We start from the raw sequence: 12688 nt of genomic DNA on the forward strand, positions 1-12688 counted from the left end.
ATTTTTGAAGTAATTTCAAAATCACGAAAAAAACTTATGTTGAGCTTAGCTGATATGATACGTTATGCAAATGGGCTCCAGTGCATTTATTTCATATTTTAAATATTCCACTAAATCTTTTGTTGTTTTCTTTGACTCCTTTATATATTCAAATCCAATGGGTCTACAAAAATTTTTTGAACGCGGAGTTGTATTGATACATATAACTTCAAATGAATTTCCGATGCTTGACGATGATGGATTAAGGGAATATGAACGAATTCGTAATGGCACTAATGATGACATAAATACACTTTTGTAGTCTGCTAATGTCCGATTACCACAAGCTTGTTTGTATTCTTGTATTCCCTACTTACACATTAAGACAACATCACAGTTATGAATTTTCCTTAGATGGTATTCTGAAAAGTCTGACACAATTCTTGATGCTGTTAATGATGCTTATATACCAATTCTTGTCATTTCCGATACAGGTATTCCAAAGTAAAAAATTACGAACTGTCTACCTATTAACATTTTGGACTATATTACTATAACCTGTAATTCAGTCATTGATATTTCTTATTAATGAATGAATCGAAATTATCATTACCTGTATATTATTACCTACATGATCATAAACGAAACAGAACGAAATGATCTGTCGAAAAAATTGAGGTAAAAAATAGTTATAAATTTCTGAAAATTTAAGCATAATAGGACCTTTCAATTATAAGGATAAGCAAACAAATAGAAAATAGGTAAATATAAAATTTAAACATGTTCTGTCATATTTAATACTTAAATATGAAAAATATGAAATTAAAGGATACAGGTTTAAATGAACATATTTTTGAATGTAATTGAGATATTGGCTTGAAATTTTTTTGTAAAGGGCCGAGAATTTCCATATCTAACTAAAAAAAGATATTAAGGGATAAATATGGACTAAATTGTTGTAGCTATCTGCGACCCTATTAAAATTTTGATATAAAGCATAGTTTTAGAAATTTAACAAATATATAATATATGACAAAATCTTTATTTATGAACAAAACTCAATGAAATCATCAACGCTTGTTAAATTTGTCATTTCAAATAATAAAAAGGTCAAAGGGCATCCCGCAATTCCCAAAAATAGGAATAAAAATCCCAAAAAATGGGATTTTTTACATTTTTGTCCATAGGGTCCACATTTCTTTCAGGGCTGGGAAAATACTTTTGGAGTAAATAGAAAACATATTGAGGTTTCCAAAACTGCTTTCAGTTTTCTGATCCCAGCTTTGGGATTTTAGTCGCCCAAAGTTGAAGTTTTGATAAAAAATAGGTCATATTCGGAAGGACACAGTGGCAACATTTTCAAAAATAGGACAAGTTTTTTACGCCAAAGCGTTCTGCGTAAAGATACCTTTTAGAAAACTATTGTTATATGTTCTTAAAGAAAATTTTATTTTATTAATAAAAAAGTTAAAACACATTTTGGGCAAAAAAACGGCAAAAATCTAAAATTTTTTGAATTTTTAAATTAAAAAACGTATATTTTTGGATCTGTAAATGATATTGATCTGAAATTTTTGGTCCAAAATTACGCCCGGTATTCAAAAAAAGGTGGACCAAGGTATGGTAAATTTTGTATCACTAAATTTTTAAATGCCTATAACTCGGATATTATAAGAGATAAGTAGTATGTCCAAGCATGGTTTTTCAAGATCTCGTCGAGCGCTTTCAGAAAATCTTTGTATTTGGGTGAAAAACAAAAAAATGGCACGAGTTTAAAAATTTTACATGTCGTAGGTACCCCACTTTGAGCCGCCACAGCTCCGTCCCTGGGGCATCTGCGGGGTTCATCTTCAAAAATTAAACTCGAATACTCCTTGGCTATGCTCACGCCAAATTTTATCCCGATCGGATCAGCCGTTTAGAAATGCCAGATTTATTTCCAAAAAATTGCCATTCTGCCCCACTTTGGAGGGTTAGATATTTATTTTTGTTACTGCTCAAAGGGGATATTATTATTAAATATATAAATTAGAGTTAAGTTAGAATTTAGTTATTTATTAAATAGATTAGTATTATAAATATTAATATTATTTATAAAATGGATAATATTTTTTTTATCAATAATTTTAATATTTATAAAAAGAATGAATTTTGAAAAAAAATAAGTGATCAGATTAATATTGAGAGTCACGTTATTTTAGGAGGGTATGCATTTAGTTAATTATTACTATTATTTTTTTTATGGAATATATATACATTTTTTATGCTTGAGTTGACTGAATATCGTATCTATTTAATAATTAATTTTAAACAATAATTTTGAAAGAAAAAAAAATATAGTTAATTTTAAGATTAAATTAATTATTAATTTCTTAATTAGCCAATAATAATGAATGTAGTTAGAATTTGAAATATATCAAAGAAGATTAGGTGAATTAGTAATTACTATAATTGACTATGGAATACTAAGGCCAACTAGGGGTGGTGGGCACTGAAAACTTGTAGAAATTTAGTTCCAGGAATTACTTAAGTTGTTTTTTTTTATATTAAATTTGAAGAATAATTTTTATTTCTTTTTTTATATTACTCACGCGTTTTTTTTTTATTTAAAAAAAAATTTTTCAAGTTAGGTTTTGTTAGTTGTACTGTAATTTTGGATGGCGTGTTGGGTATAACAATTGTCCAGGCGGACCCACGTGATTTTCTGGTATCAGCCAACTTTCCATTCTTCTTGATTTAAATAATTTCGGTCAATGAAAGTTAATATATTTTTTTATAAATTACATTTCACAAACTCTGTTTAATTTTTCTCGATTAAACTCGTTTCATTTCTTTGCTTTAACTAATGTCTTTTTTATAAATTCAATGACTTTTCTTTTAATTTCAATTTAATATCAACTGATTTGGATTTTTTTTTGTTATGTTTTTTTTTTACTTTAGCTTATTTTTTTTTCTCCGAGCAATCCATCTTGACTGATTCGTTGTTAACCGGTGAGTGACGCTTCTAAAATTTTCCATAGCATCCAAAACCATTATTGCATCATGCCGTCTTACCGTTAACTTTTAAGAAAGTTAAGTTAAAAAGAAACACGTATAGAAAATGACAGTCCAAAAGAAAACAAGTAAAAAACAAGTAAGAGTTTTATATTTGGCTGTGCCGAATCTAATATACCCACCATCAAATCTATGCTCTATGTCTTATATATGGACCGTAAAAGGGTACGAAAATATAATAATCGTTATCAATTAAATAACACTAATTCAAAATTGCTTAAAAATAACTGTTTCTAAAATTAAGTATATCAGTACACTAATTCAAAATTGCTTAAAAATAACTGTTTCTAAAATTAAGTATATCAGTATATTTGTTTACCTATGTGTGTATACTGGTACTTATCTTAGAATAGTCCAAAAGGATCCATATTTATTCATCAAAAAAATATTTTTTTAAACATGTCAGGTAAATCAATTTTCTTTTATGCTTAAAGGACTTTAATGGGTTACATAATTTTATATTTTCGTCCAATAGGATATTGTTTTGATAAATTACGTCAGGTAACAAACATTCATATTTAAAGGACTTTAACAGGTAAAATAATAATCATAGTTTTTGAAATCTTTAAATATTATTTTTATTGTCAATAAAATAACAGGTATTTTATTTATAAACTAGCCTATAAATATGCTAAAAAAATTAAAAACGGATCATTTCCTTTTCTTAATTTATCAAAGAAGGACGTAAAAATTTGTGCTAAGCCAAACTAATAACTCGCAAGTGTGGACATAAAAAGTATTATATTATAGTGATTATTTTATATATTAACTTAATAGTTTGAAAATTGTGTATACAAATAATAGTGTTAAATAGTATATTTTAAAATAGTTCATATAAAATAGTATTTTTGGTAAGATTTTTCTGTTTTAAAGATATTGTTATAAAAACAAAACATATAAAATGCCACGTCTACGTAAGCAATCGACTCAACAACGTATTCAATCAAACATAGCATCAGTTAGGAGCTTCCGTGAACAAAATTTAGATTCTGACAGACTTAGAAACTCTCAACTTTTAGCAGCTAGAAGACGAAACGAAGAATATCGTGAAAACGAAAGGGAACGGGATAGCATTGCTCGTTCATCTAGAAGAAGGTGTAATCCACTGCTACGAAGTGCTGAAAGAAGACGAGATTCACAGGAACATGCCAGACGTCGTGAAGATATTAGTTACCGACAAGGTGAACACGAACGGAATACACTGGAACACGCTATTCGTCGAGAATCGCAAGAATATAGACAAAATGAACGTGAACGAGACGCACTGCAACATTCCATTCGTCGATCAATTTTGCCCATACGGGAAATTGAACAACAACGTAATACTCAAGAGCATGCAATTCGCCAGGAGAATATCGAATACAGGCAAATTGAACGTGAACGAGACGCACTGCAACATTCCATTCGTCGATCAATTTTGCCCATACGGGAAATTGAACAACAACGTAATACTCAAGAGCATGCAATTCGCCGGGAGAATATCGAATACAGGCAAATTGAACGTGAACGAGACGCACTGCAACATTCTATTCGTCGATCAATTTTGCCCATACGAGAAATCGAACAACAACGGAATACTCAAGAGCATGCAATTCGCCGGGAGAATACCGAATACAGGCAAATTGAACGCGAACGGGACGCACTGCAACATTATACTAGACGATCAATTTTATCTCAACGTGAAATTGAGCAAGAAAGGAATACATTGGAGCATTCTATTCGCCGAAGAAATGAAAATTATAGGCAGATTGAACGAGAAAGAGATGCGTTGCAACATTCGATACGTAGGTCTGATCCTGAACAACGTGCTCTTGAACAAATAAGAAATACAAGAGAGCACGCTGAGCGCCGTGAAGACCCTATTTATCGAGAATCCGAACGACAACGCGATATGATTTCTCATTCTAATAGAAGGTCCAATTTTGTATACCGCTCTTTGGAACAAAACATAAATACAATGAGAAGAAGATCAGCAAGACTAAACATTGACTACCGGACTCTAGAACAAACTCGTAATACAACACAACGTCGTGAAGCTCGTCATCTAGCTCGAACACAAGAGCACGATTTAAATCGCCTTAGAAATTGCCGTGTGAGATTACACAGAATAAACCCCGAGAATCGAGCAAAGCAAAATGTTAGACAAGCTTCAAGAAATAGGGAAAATCGAGACAATATTTCTCCTGAGTTAAGACTCAATAACCTACTATTAGATTCGCAATGACATAGTAATAGAATGTTGCAGGATTTTAATGTTAACGTAAAGAAAGGACCAACTGATATCTATGTATGTTGTGGTGGTCTTTGGTTTCCTAACCAAATTAGAACTTTAAACAAAAATCTTCTTCTAAGACGTTTCTCTAATTTATCCGAAGTATTTTTTCTGTCCGAAATTTTTCCATCCGAAGACAATATTTATAAATTTTGCAATACGTGTTATAAAATTTCTAATAGTGGTAAAATTCCAACGATATGCCTTTCTAAGGGCTTGCACTTTCCTACAATTCCTGAGGAATTAAAAAATTTAACGCCTTTAGAAGAGCGGTTTGTTGCTCCAAGAATACCATTTATGAGAGTAGTTTCTTTGGGTTACAATCGCCAATGTGCAGTAAGAGGAGCTGTTGTAAATATTCCCATTTCATTATGCAAAACAGTAGATGTTTTGCCAAGAACCTTCGACCAAACTGAAGTTATTCAGGTTCACCTTAAACGAAGATTGGAATATAATCACAGCTTTATGACGGAGACTATTAGACCTGCTAAAATTTTAGCAGCTGCTCGTTATTTAGTTAATTCTGATTTATTTAAATAACATGGTATCACAATTTCAGAACAATGGTTAACTAGTATTGGTTCAAGTGAAGAAGTTCCATTTATTTCAAATGCAGAGGATCAAGAATTAGTTCAACAATTAATTGAAGGCAATTCTCAGACAGACAATATCACTGAATTAAATCCTCAAGAGACTTTAATTGATAGTGACCCAGTGGAAAATCTTCCACTCAATAGAATTTCAATTGCACCAGGAGAAGGCCAACGTCCCTTGGACATGATTTTAGACAAAGACTCTGAAGAACTATCATATCCTTCTATATATTGTGGTGTAAAACGAACTTGTACTGCCACTATTGAAAAGGTTATAAAATCAGGAGCTAGACGTTATGACAGGCGATGTGCTCGTGTCGACAAAGTGTTGTACTCTTACAAAAAACTGGAATTATCCAGAATTAAGAGCAATATATCTACATGTCTAAGAAAAAAAATCGGGCACACAAGTTACACGGCTAGAGACGTATTAGATGATAATTTCGTCCAAAATCTAATCCAACATGATGAAGGTTATCATATTCTTAGAGGAATTCGGTCATCGCCAGCACATTGGGAAGGTGAGAAGAAAAAAGTACTGGCAATGATAAGACAATTTGGTTTACCAACTTTTTTTATAACATTATCAGCAGCAGAATCTCAGTGGCCGGAACTGATAGTAATTTTGGCAAAAATAGTTGAAAATAAAACTATAACAGAAGAAGAGGCTACAAATTACACTACACAAGAAAAGTATAATCTAATTCGTACTGATCCTATAACCTGCTCTCGATATTTTGATCAACGTATACGTCATTTGTTCAAACACTTCAAAGTTAACGGTGGAATTTTCGACGAATTCAAAGTTATTAAATTTTATTGGAGGATACAATTTCAACAAAGAGGTTCTCCCCATGTTCATGGAATATATTGGATTGAAAATTCTCCTCAATTAGATATAACTAATCATAATTCATTTCCTGACGTAATTAGTTTTATTGACAGGTTCATAAGCACGGACTCTTCTAAAGACGAAGTAAAAGATTTTATTGTATATCAAGAGCATAATCATAGTAGATCGTGTCAACGAGAAATTCGTGGTAGAAAAATTTGCAGATTTGGAATACCACATCCTCCTTTACCAAATACAGAAATTTTGCTACCCCTACCCGAAGACACAAATGCAGACGATATTAAAAGACATATTAACAATTTTGAAAATATTCAAGATTTGCTTAATGCTAAGTTATCCAGTATGGAAGAAGAGCAAATCAATTCTTTTGAAAGATTTTTGTCCAATGAGCGAATAAATATTTCTTATGATGATTATATATTGGCATTGAGGTCATCATTAAAACAACCAAAAATATTTTTAAAGAGATCTTTCAAAGATAGATTTATTAATGCTTTTAATTCCAAAATATTAACTATGCAGCGGGCAAATATGGATATCCAGTTTGTAATAGACGCGTATGCATGTGTTAGTTATATAGTTAACTATATTAATAAATCTAACAGGGGAGTTTCTAAAATATTGCAAGAAGTGATGGAAGAGATTAGAGCTGGAAATTTTACAGTAAAGCAAAGACTCCAGCACATTGGTAATAAATTCATCTCCGCATCTGAAGTTTCAGCTCAAGAAGCTTCCTATAATATTTTAGGCATGCATTTGTCCCAGTGTATTAGTCCAGAGGTTTATATTAACACATTTATCCCGGAAAAAAGAGTCCGCATAATAAAATCTAGACAGGAACTAGAAAAACTTTCATCTGAGTCTACAGAGATTTTTCAAACTAACATTCTTGATTATTATGTTCAACGTCCGGATATATTAAATAATATATGTTTGGCATATTTTGCGGCATTTTACAAATTTTCAAAATCAATTCGTAATACTCGCTATCAAGAAGGAGAGGACGATTACATTGAAAGCGATATCGACAATTCCGATGAAGTTGGTATTCCTCTTCGTTTACGAAATAATTCAGGGTATGTGTCGAAAAGAGCACATCCTGCAATTATACGATTTCCATCATTTAATGTGGAAGTAGCTAGATCTGATTATTTCCGATCATTAACCATGCTTTACTTGCCATGGAGAAATGAACGTGAAGAGCTTTTAGAAAATGATAATGAACTAACTTGCACCATCCATAAAACAACGATTGAGCAAAATAGAATACAGTTTGAAATTTTTAAAGAAGGTGAACTAGATGAAATTATTCAACAAGTTCATTCGGAGATTAATGACATTAATAATAATAACGATGACTACTCATCGGCAACTCAATTATTAGATGATGAGTTTAGGGCGTTAGCTGTTCCGGAAATCGATAACAATATTAATATTATTAATGTTGATAATAATATCCATAACGACAATAATGACCATAACCAAGATATCCATTTAATTCGTTTACCAGCATTGATCAGCGAACTTGACTTAAAAACATCAATATGTAGTCTAAACTATAAACAACGTATGTATCTTCAGCATTTATTGCAAAATGTAATGGAAAATGTGTGTTTCTATGAATATGTTGGTGGAGGAGCTGGTGTAGGAAAAAGCCGTTTAATTAAAACAATCTATCAATCTGTTACACATAGATTAAATAACATTCCTGGGGCAAATCCAGAATTACCAAAGGTGTTATTAACGGCACCAACTGGAAAGGCTGCTTTTGGTATTGGAGGATATACACTACATTCACTATTCTCTTTACCAATAAACCAATATTCCGGTGACGTTCGACCTTTAAGTAGCGATTTGGTAAACTCATTGGTTACAAAATTTATGCATTTAAAACTTATTATAATTGATGAGATATCAATGGTCGGCTCACGAATGTTAGGGTATCTTGATTCAAGACTAAAACAGATTTTCAAGACTACTCAACCATTTGGTGGAATATCAATTTTAGTATTGGGAGAACTTAAACAGCTTCCACCTGTTGGAGATAAATGGATTTTTAGTTCAAATTCTTCAAATCCATATGGCACCATTGTCGGAGGAGCACTATGGGATTTATTTAGGTTTTATGAACTCACTGAAATAATGCGACAAAGGGAAGATTTCAGTTTTGCACAAGCATTAAATAATATGGCTGTTGGAGAAATGACAACTGCAAATATAGAACTTATTCAATCTAGAGTTGTAACTTCCAGTGATAACATACCATCCGATGCAGTTCATCTGTTTGTGTCTAATGCTGAAGCTGAACTACATAATAATTTTCGATTAGGAAGAATAACATCTGAGGAATTTACTGCAAAGTCATTTGATATAGTAAAATCAGACAGCTTATCTGTTGAACGCAAAAGAAGTTTATTGAACTCAGTTCATTTTCGAAACATGAAAACTTCAGAAACTCAAGGTTTATGTCTTGAATTAAAATTAAAGATAACTGCAAAGTATATGATGACTGTTAATGTCAATACCAACGATGGTCTTGTTAATGGAGCTTCCGGCGTTTTAATGGCTATAGATGTACATGAGTCTCGAAATCCAATTACACTCTGGATGCTCTTTTCAGACGAAAACGTTGGTATTGAAGCTCGTCGTAAGAAACCACATGCTACGGAACCACTTTGGACGCCTATTGAAAAGTGTGTATGAACCTTCCAATATAAACAAAATCGCCAAATTACTATTGAGAGAAAACAATTCCCTTTAGTAGTAGGAGAAGGAATTACTATACACAAAAGTCAAGGAGCCACTTATTCCAAGGTTGTTGTTCATACACGAGGTAGAATGTTAAGGTCAGCATTATACGTTGCATGCAGTAGAGCAACGTCAGCATCAGGATTGTATATAATGGAAAATTTCAACCCACCAAGACCATTTGAAGATAATGATCCAGTAAAATTAGAGCTTGAAAGGTTGCGACTAAATCACCAGTTCATCTTTAGTAATACATATGAGCTTAAAATATTTTATCAAAATATTCAAAGTTTACAGGCTCATTACCAAGATGTTACTACAGATAACTCTATCTTAAGTTGTGACATTATATGTTTAGTTGAAACTTGGTCTTTTCCAGAAGAAGTTCATACAATTCCTGACTTTTCAGTTCTCTGTCGTCTAGATTCAAATACAAACGTTGATGAGAGATATAGAAGTAGAAAAGGTATAATTTCCTATATTAAAAGCATAAAATTTCCTGAAGCAGAATTTATATTTAAAAAAGATCACAGGCAAAATAATCATACATTTCAATATATTGTCTTTCGATATAAGGATTTCTATATATTAATTTTATATAAAAATATAGAATTTCCTGAAAGCGTATTTAAACAATTGTTGGTTCAAGGTATTAATAAATTAAGGAGTCGATTTTGTGCAGAGAACAGTAAAATTTTGTTGGTTGGAGATTTCAATTTATGCCGTAAAACTTCTAATTACAAAACTGAAAATGTGCTGAATGCCATGGGATTTGTATCTCTTTTAAACAAAGATCATACAACAACAAATCATGGAACACAGATAGATTGGGCATTTACCAACATGACGGAACAAAATATAACAATTAGGACATATCCTACAATACACAGTCACCACGACGGAATTGTAATAGGAATACAAAATTAAATAAATAAAAATATTTGTAAATTAACTATAAGGTTTTTTTTTATATTTTTACTTTATTCATAATAATTAATTAAAGTTTTATAAAAAAATTTTGTGTTATAAACCTTTGATAAATTGTTACGAATTTAGTGTTAAGAAGTTAATATTATATTAGTAATAATAAGAATTATTTGTTAATAAATATAAACAAAATGTTACGTTTTAATTGTTTTAATTTTTTTAGCGAATATTAGTAAAGTTTATAACATAATTATTAATAATACTAAAGCATTGTATATTATGTATATATTACTTATAGTATTATTAATATTATTACCAGTAAAGCATTATAGTAGAATATATCATAGGTATATATATTACTTATAGTATTAATATTATATAATTAGAATTAATTATTTTTATTATATTTTTTTTAAATTTTTTTAAATTTTTAAAAATAATAATAAAAAAGTATTTATAATGAAAATTTTTATTTTGTTTATTTATTTCTTGAACGTTAATTTAATTTTCTGAAGGGGCCTTATATGTATGAAGGATAAGGACAATTTTATCATAACATTTTATTATGTTGAATTTCATCGCCATATTTTAGTTATTTATTGAGCGAAAAAGTAATTTTCTGGAGAGAACCTTATATGGACGATATATATTCAGTTTTTGGCCGATCAGCATGCAATTTGGTATATATATTTAAGTTTCTATTAAACTTGTTTGTCGAACTTCATCGCTGTAGAGTTATATTTTTTGCTGTTAACGAGCCTTAAAATTATATTATGTAGGAGAGCTTATATGGGGAATTGGGTTACTTATGGACCGATAATCGAACAAATTGTTGTATAGATTAATGTTTCCATAGAACTAGTCATGTTAAATTTCGTCATAGTACAGTTATTTTTGTTGCCAGTAATGGGCGTTAAAGTAATTTATAAAGAGGATCTAATATGGGGGTAGGGTCAATTAGGGACCGATCATCACTTTGATAGAGAGATTTCCGTCTCATAAATATTGTTTATATCGAATTTCATTGTTATTTCAGTTATTTTAAAGCCAGTTATGAGCTTTAGAGTAATTTCTACGGGGAAGGTAGGTTTATAGACCGATTCTCATAAATATATATTTATGTTCTAAAAAAATTGTTATGTTACTTTTTCGAGGGACCTTATATGGGCGATATTTGGACCGATCAGCATACAAATTGGCAGAGATTTTTAAATTCTTATGAAACTTGTTTATGCCAAATTTCATTGCTATACAGTTATATTATTTGCAATTAATGATCGTTGGACCGATTTACGTACACATTTGTATAGAGATTAATGTTTTCAAAGAACTTGTTCATGTTGAATTTTGTATTTGAATTTAGATTACGTCACAGTTAGCCACTAATGGGCGTTAAAATAATTTTATAAAAGGGGCCTAATATGAGGAGCAGGGACAATTAGGGACCGATCATTATAAACTTTTATGTGAATCTTATATGAGAGCAGGGTCAATTATGGACCGATCCACATACAATTTGGTTAAGAGATTTTGGCTAGCAATTAATTTAATTGAGTCAGCGAGTAATGGGCCTTAAAATATTTTTCTGATGGGGACCTTATGTGGGGGGTAGGGTCAATTACGGACCGATCCACAAAAAATTTGGTAAGGAGATTTGGGCTTGTAAAAACTTACTTCTGTGAAATTGCATTGCTATACTAGTATTTTTAAGGTAGTAATGAGCGTTAAAGTAATTTTATGGAGGGGACTTTATATGTGGGGAAGGGTCAATTATAGACCGATCCACATATAATTTGGTGGAAAAGTTTTGGTTCCTAAGATACATACTTATGTCAAATTTCTTTGCTATATTCTTGTTTTTACGCACACAATTAACGTTAAAGACGTTTTCTGAAGGGGACCTTATATGGGGTTAGGGCCAATTATGGACCGATCCACATAAAATTTTGTAAATTTTGACTTGTATAAATCTTACTTTTGTGTAATTTCATTGCTATAATCCTATTTTTAAGCCAGTAATGAGCATTAAATAAATTTTATGAAGGACTTTATATGGGGGGTAGGGTCAATTATGGACCGATCCACATAAAATTTGATAGAGAGATTTTTAATCGTATAAAACTTACTTCTTTGAAATTTCATCGCTATACTCGTATTTTAAAACCAGTAATGAGCGTTAAAGTAATTTTCGAAAGGGGACCTTATATGGGGGGTAGGGCCAATTATGGTCCTATGTCCGCCATAATGCAGAATTATTTTGCA

At 31.1% G+C, this 12688-nt stretch overlaps 2 protein-coding genes across 2 annotated transcripts; both read left to right on the plus strand.

Moving 5' to 3' along the window:
* Nucleotides 1-3934: 3934 nt before the first annotated feature.
* Nucleotides 3935-5257, plus strand: LOC124420611 (vicilin-like seed storage protein At2g18540). Its single transcript, XM_046954072.1, has one exon. It carries the CDS (start codon nt 3935-3937, stop codon nt 5255-5257), a length of 1323 nt encoding a protein of 440 aa, XP_046810028.1.
* A 345-nt stretch (nt 5258-5602) lies between these two features.
* On the plus strand, nt 5603-9454 carry LOC124420612. Its single transcript, XM_046954073.1, has 2 exons — nt 5603-5813; nt 5865-9454. Exons 1-2 carry the CDS (start codon nt 5603-5605, stop codon nt 9452-9454), a joined length of 3801 nt encoding a protein of 1266 aa, XP_046810029.1.
* The last annotated feature ends 3234 nt before the right edge of the window (nt 9455-12688 follow it).

This window comes from Lucilia cuprina, chromosome 6 (genome assembly GCF_022045245.1).
Source record: "Lucilia cuprina isolate Lc7/37 chromosome 6, ASM2204524v1, whole genome shotgun sequence".
NCBI lineage: Eukaryota > Metazoa > Arthropoda > Insecta > Diptera > Calliphoridae > Lucilia > Lucilia cuprina.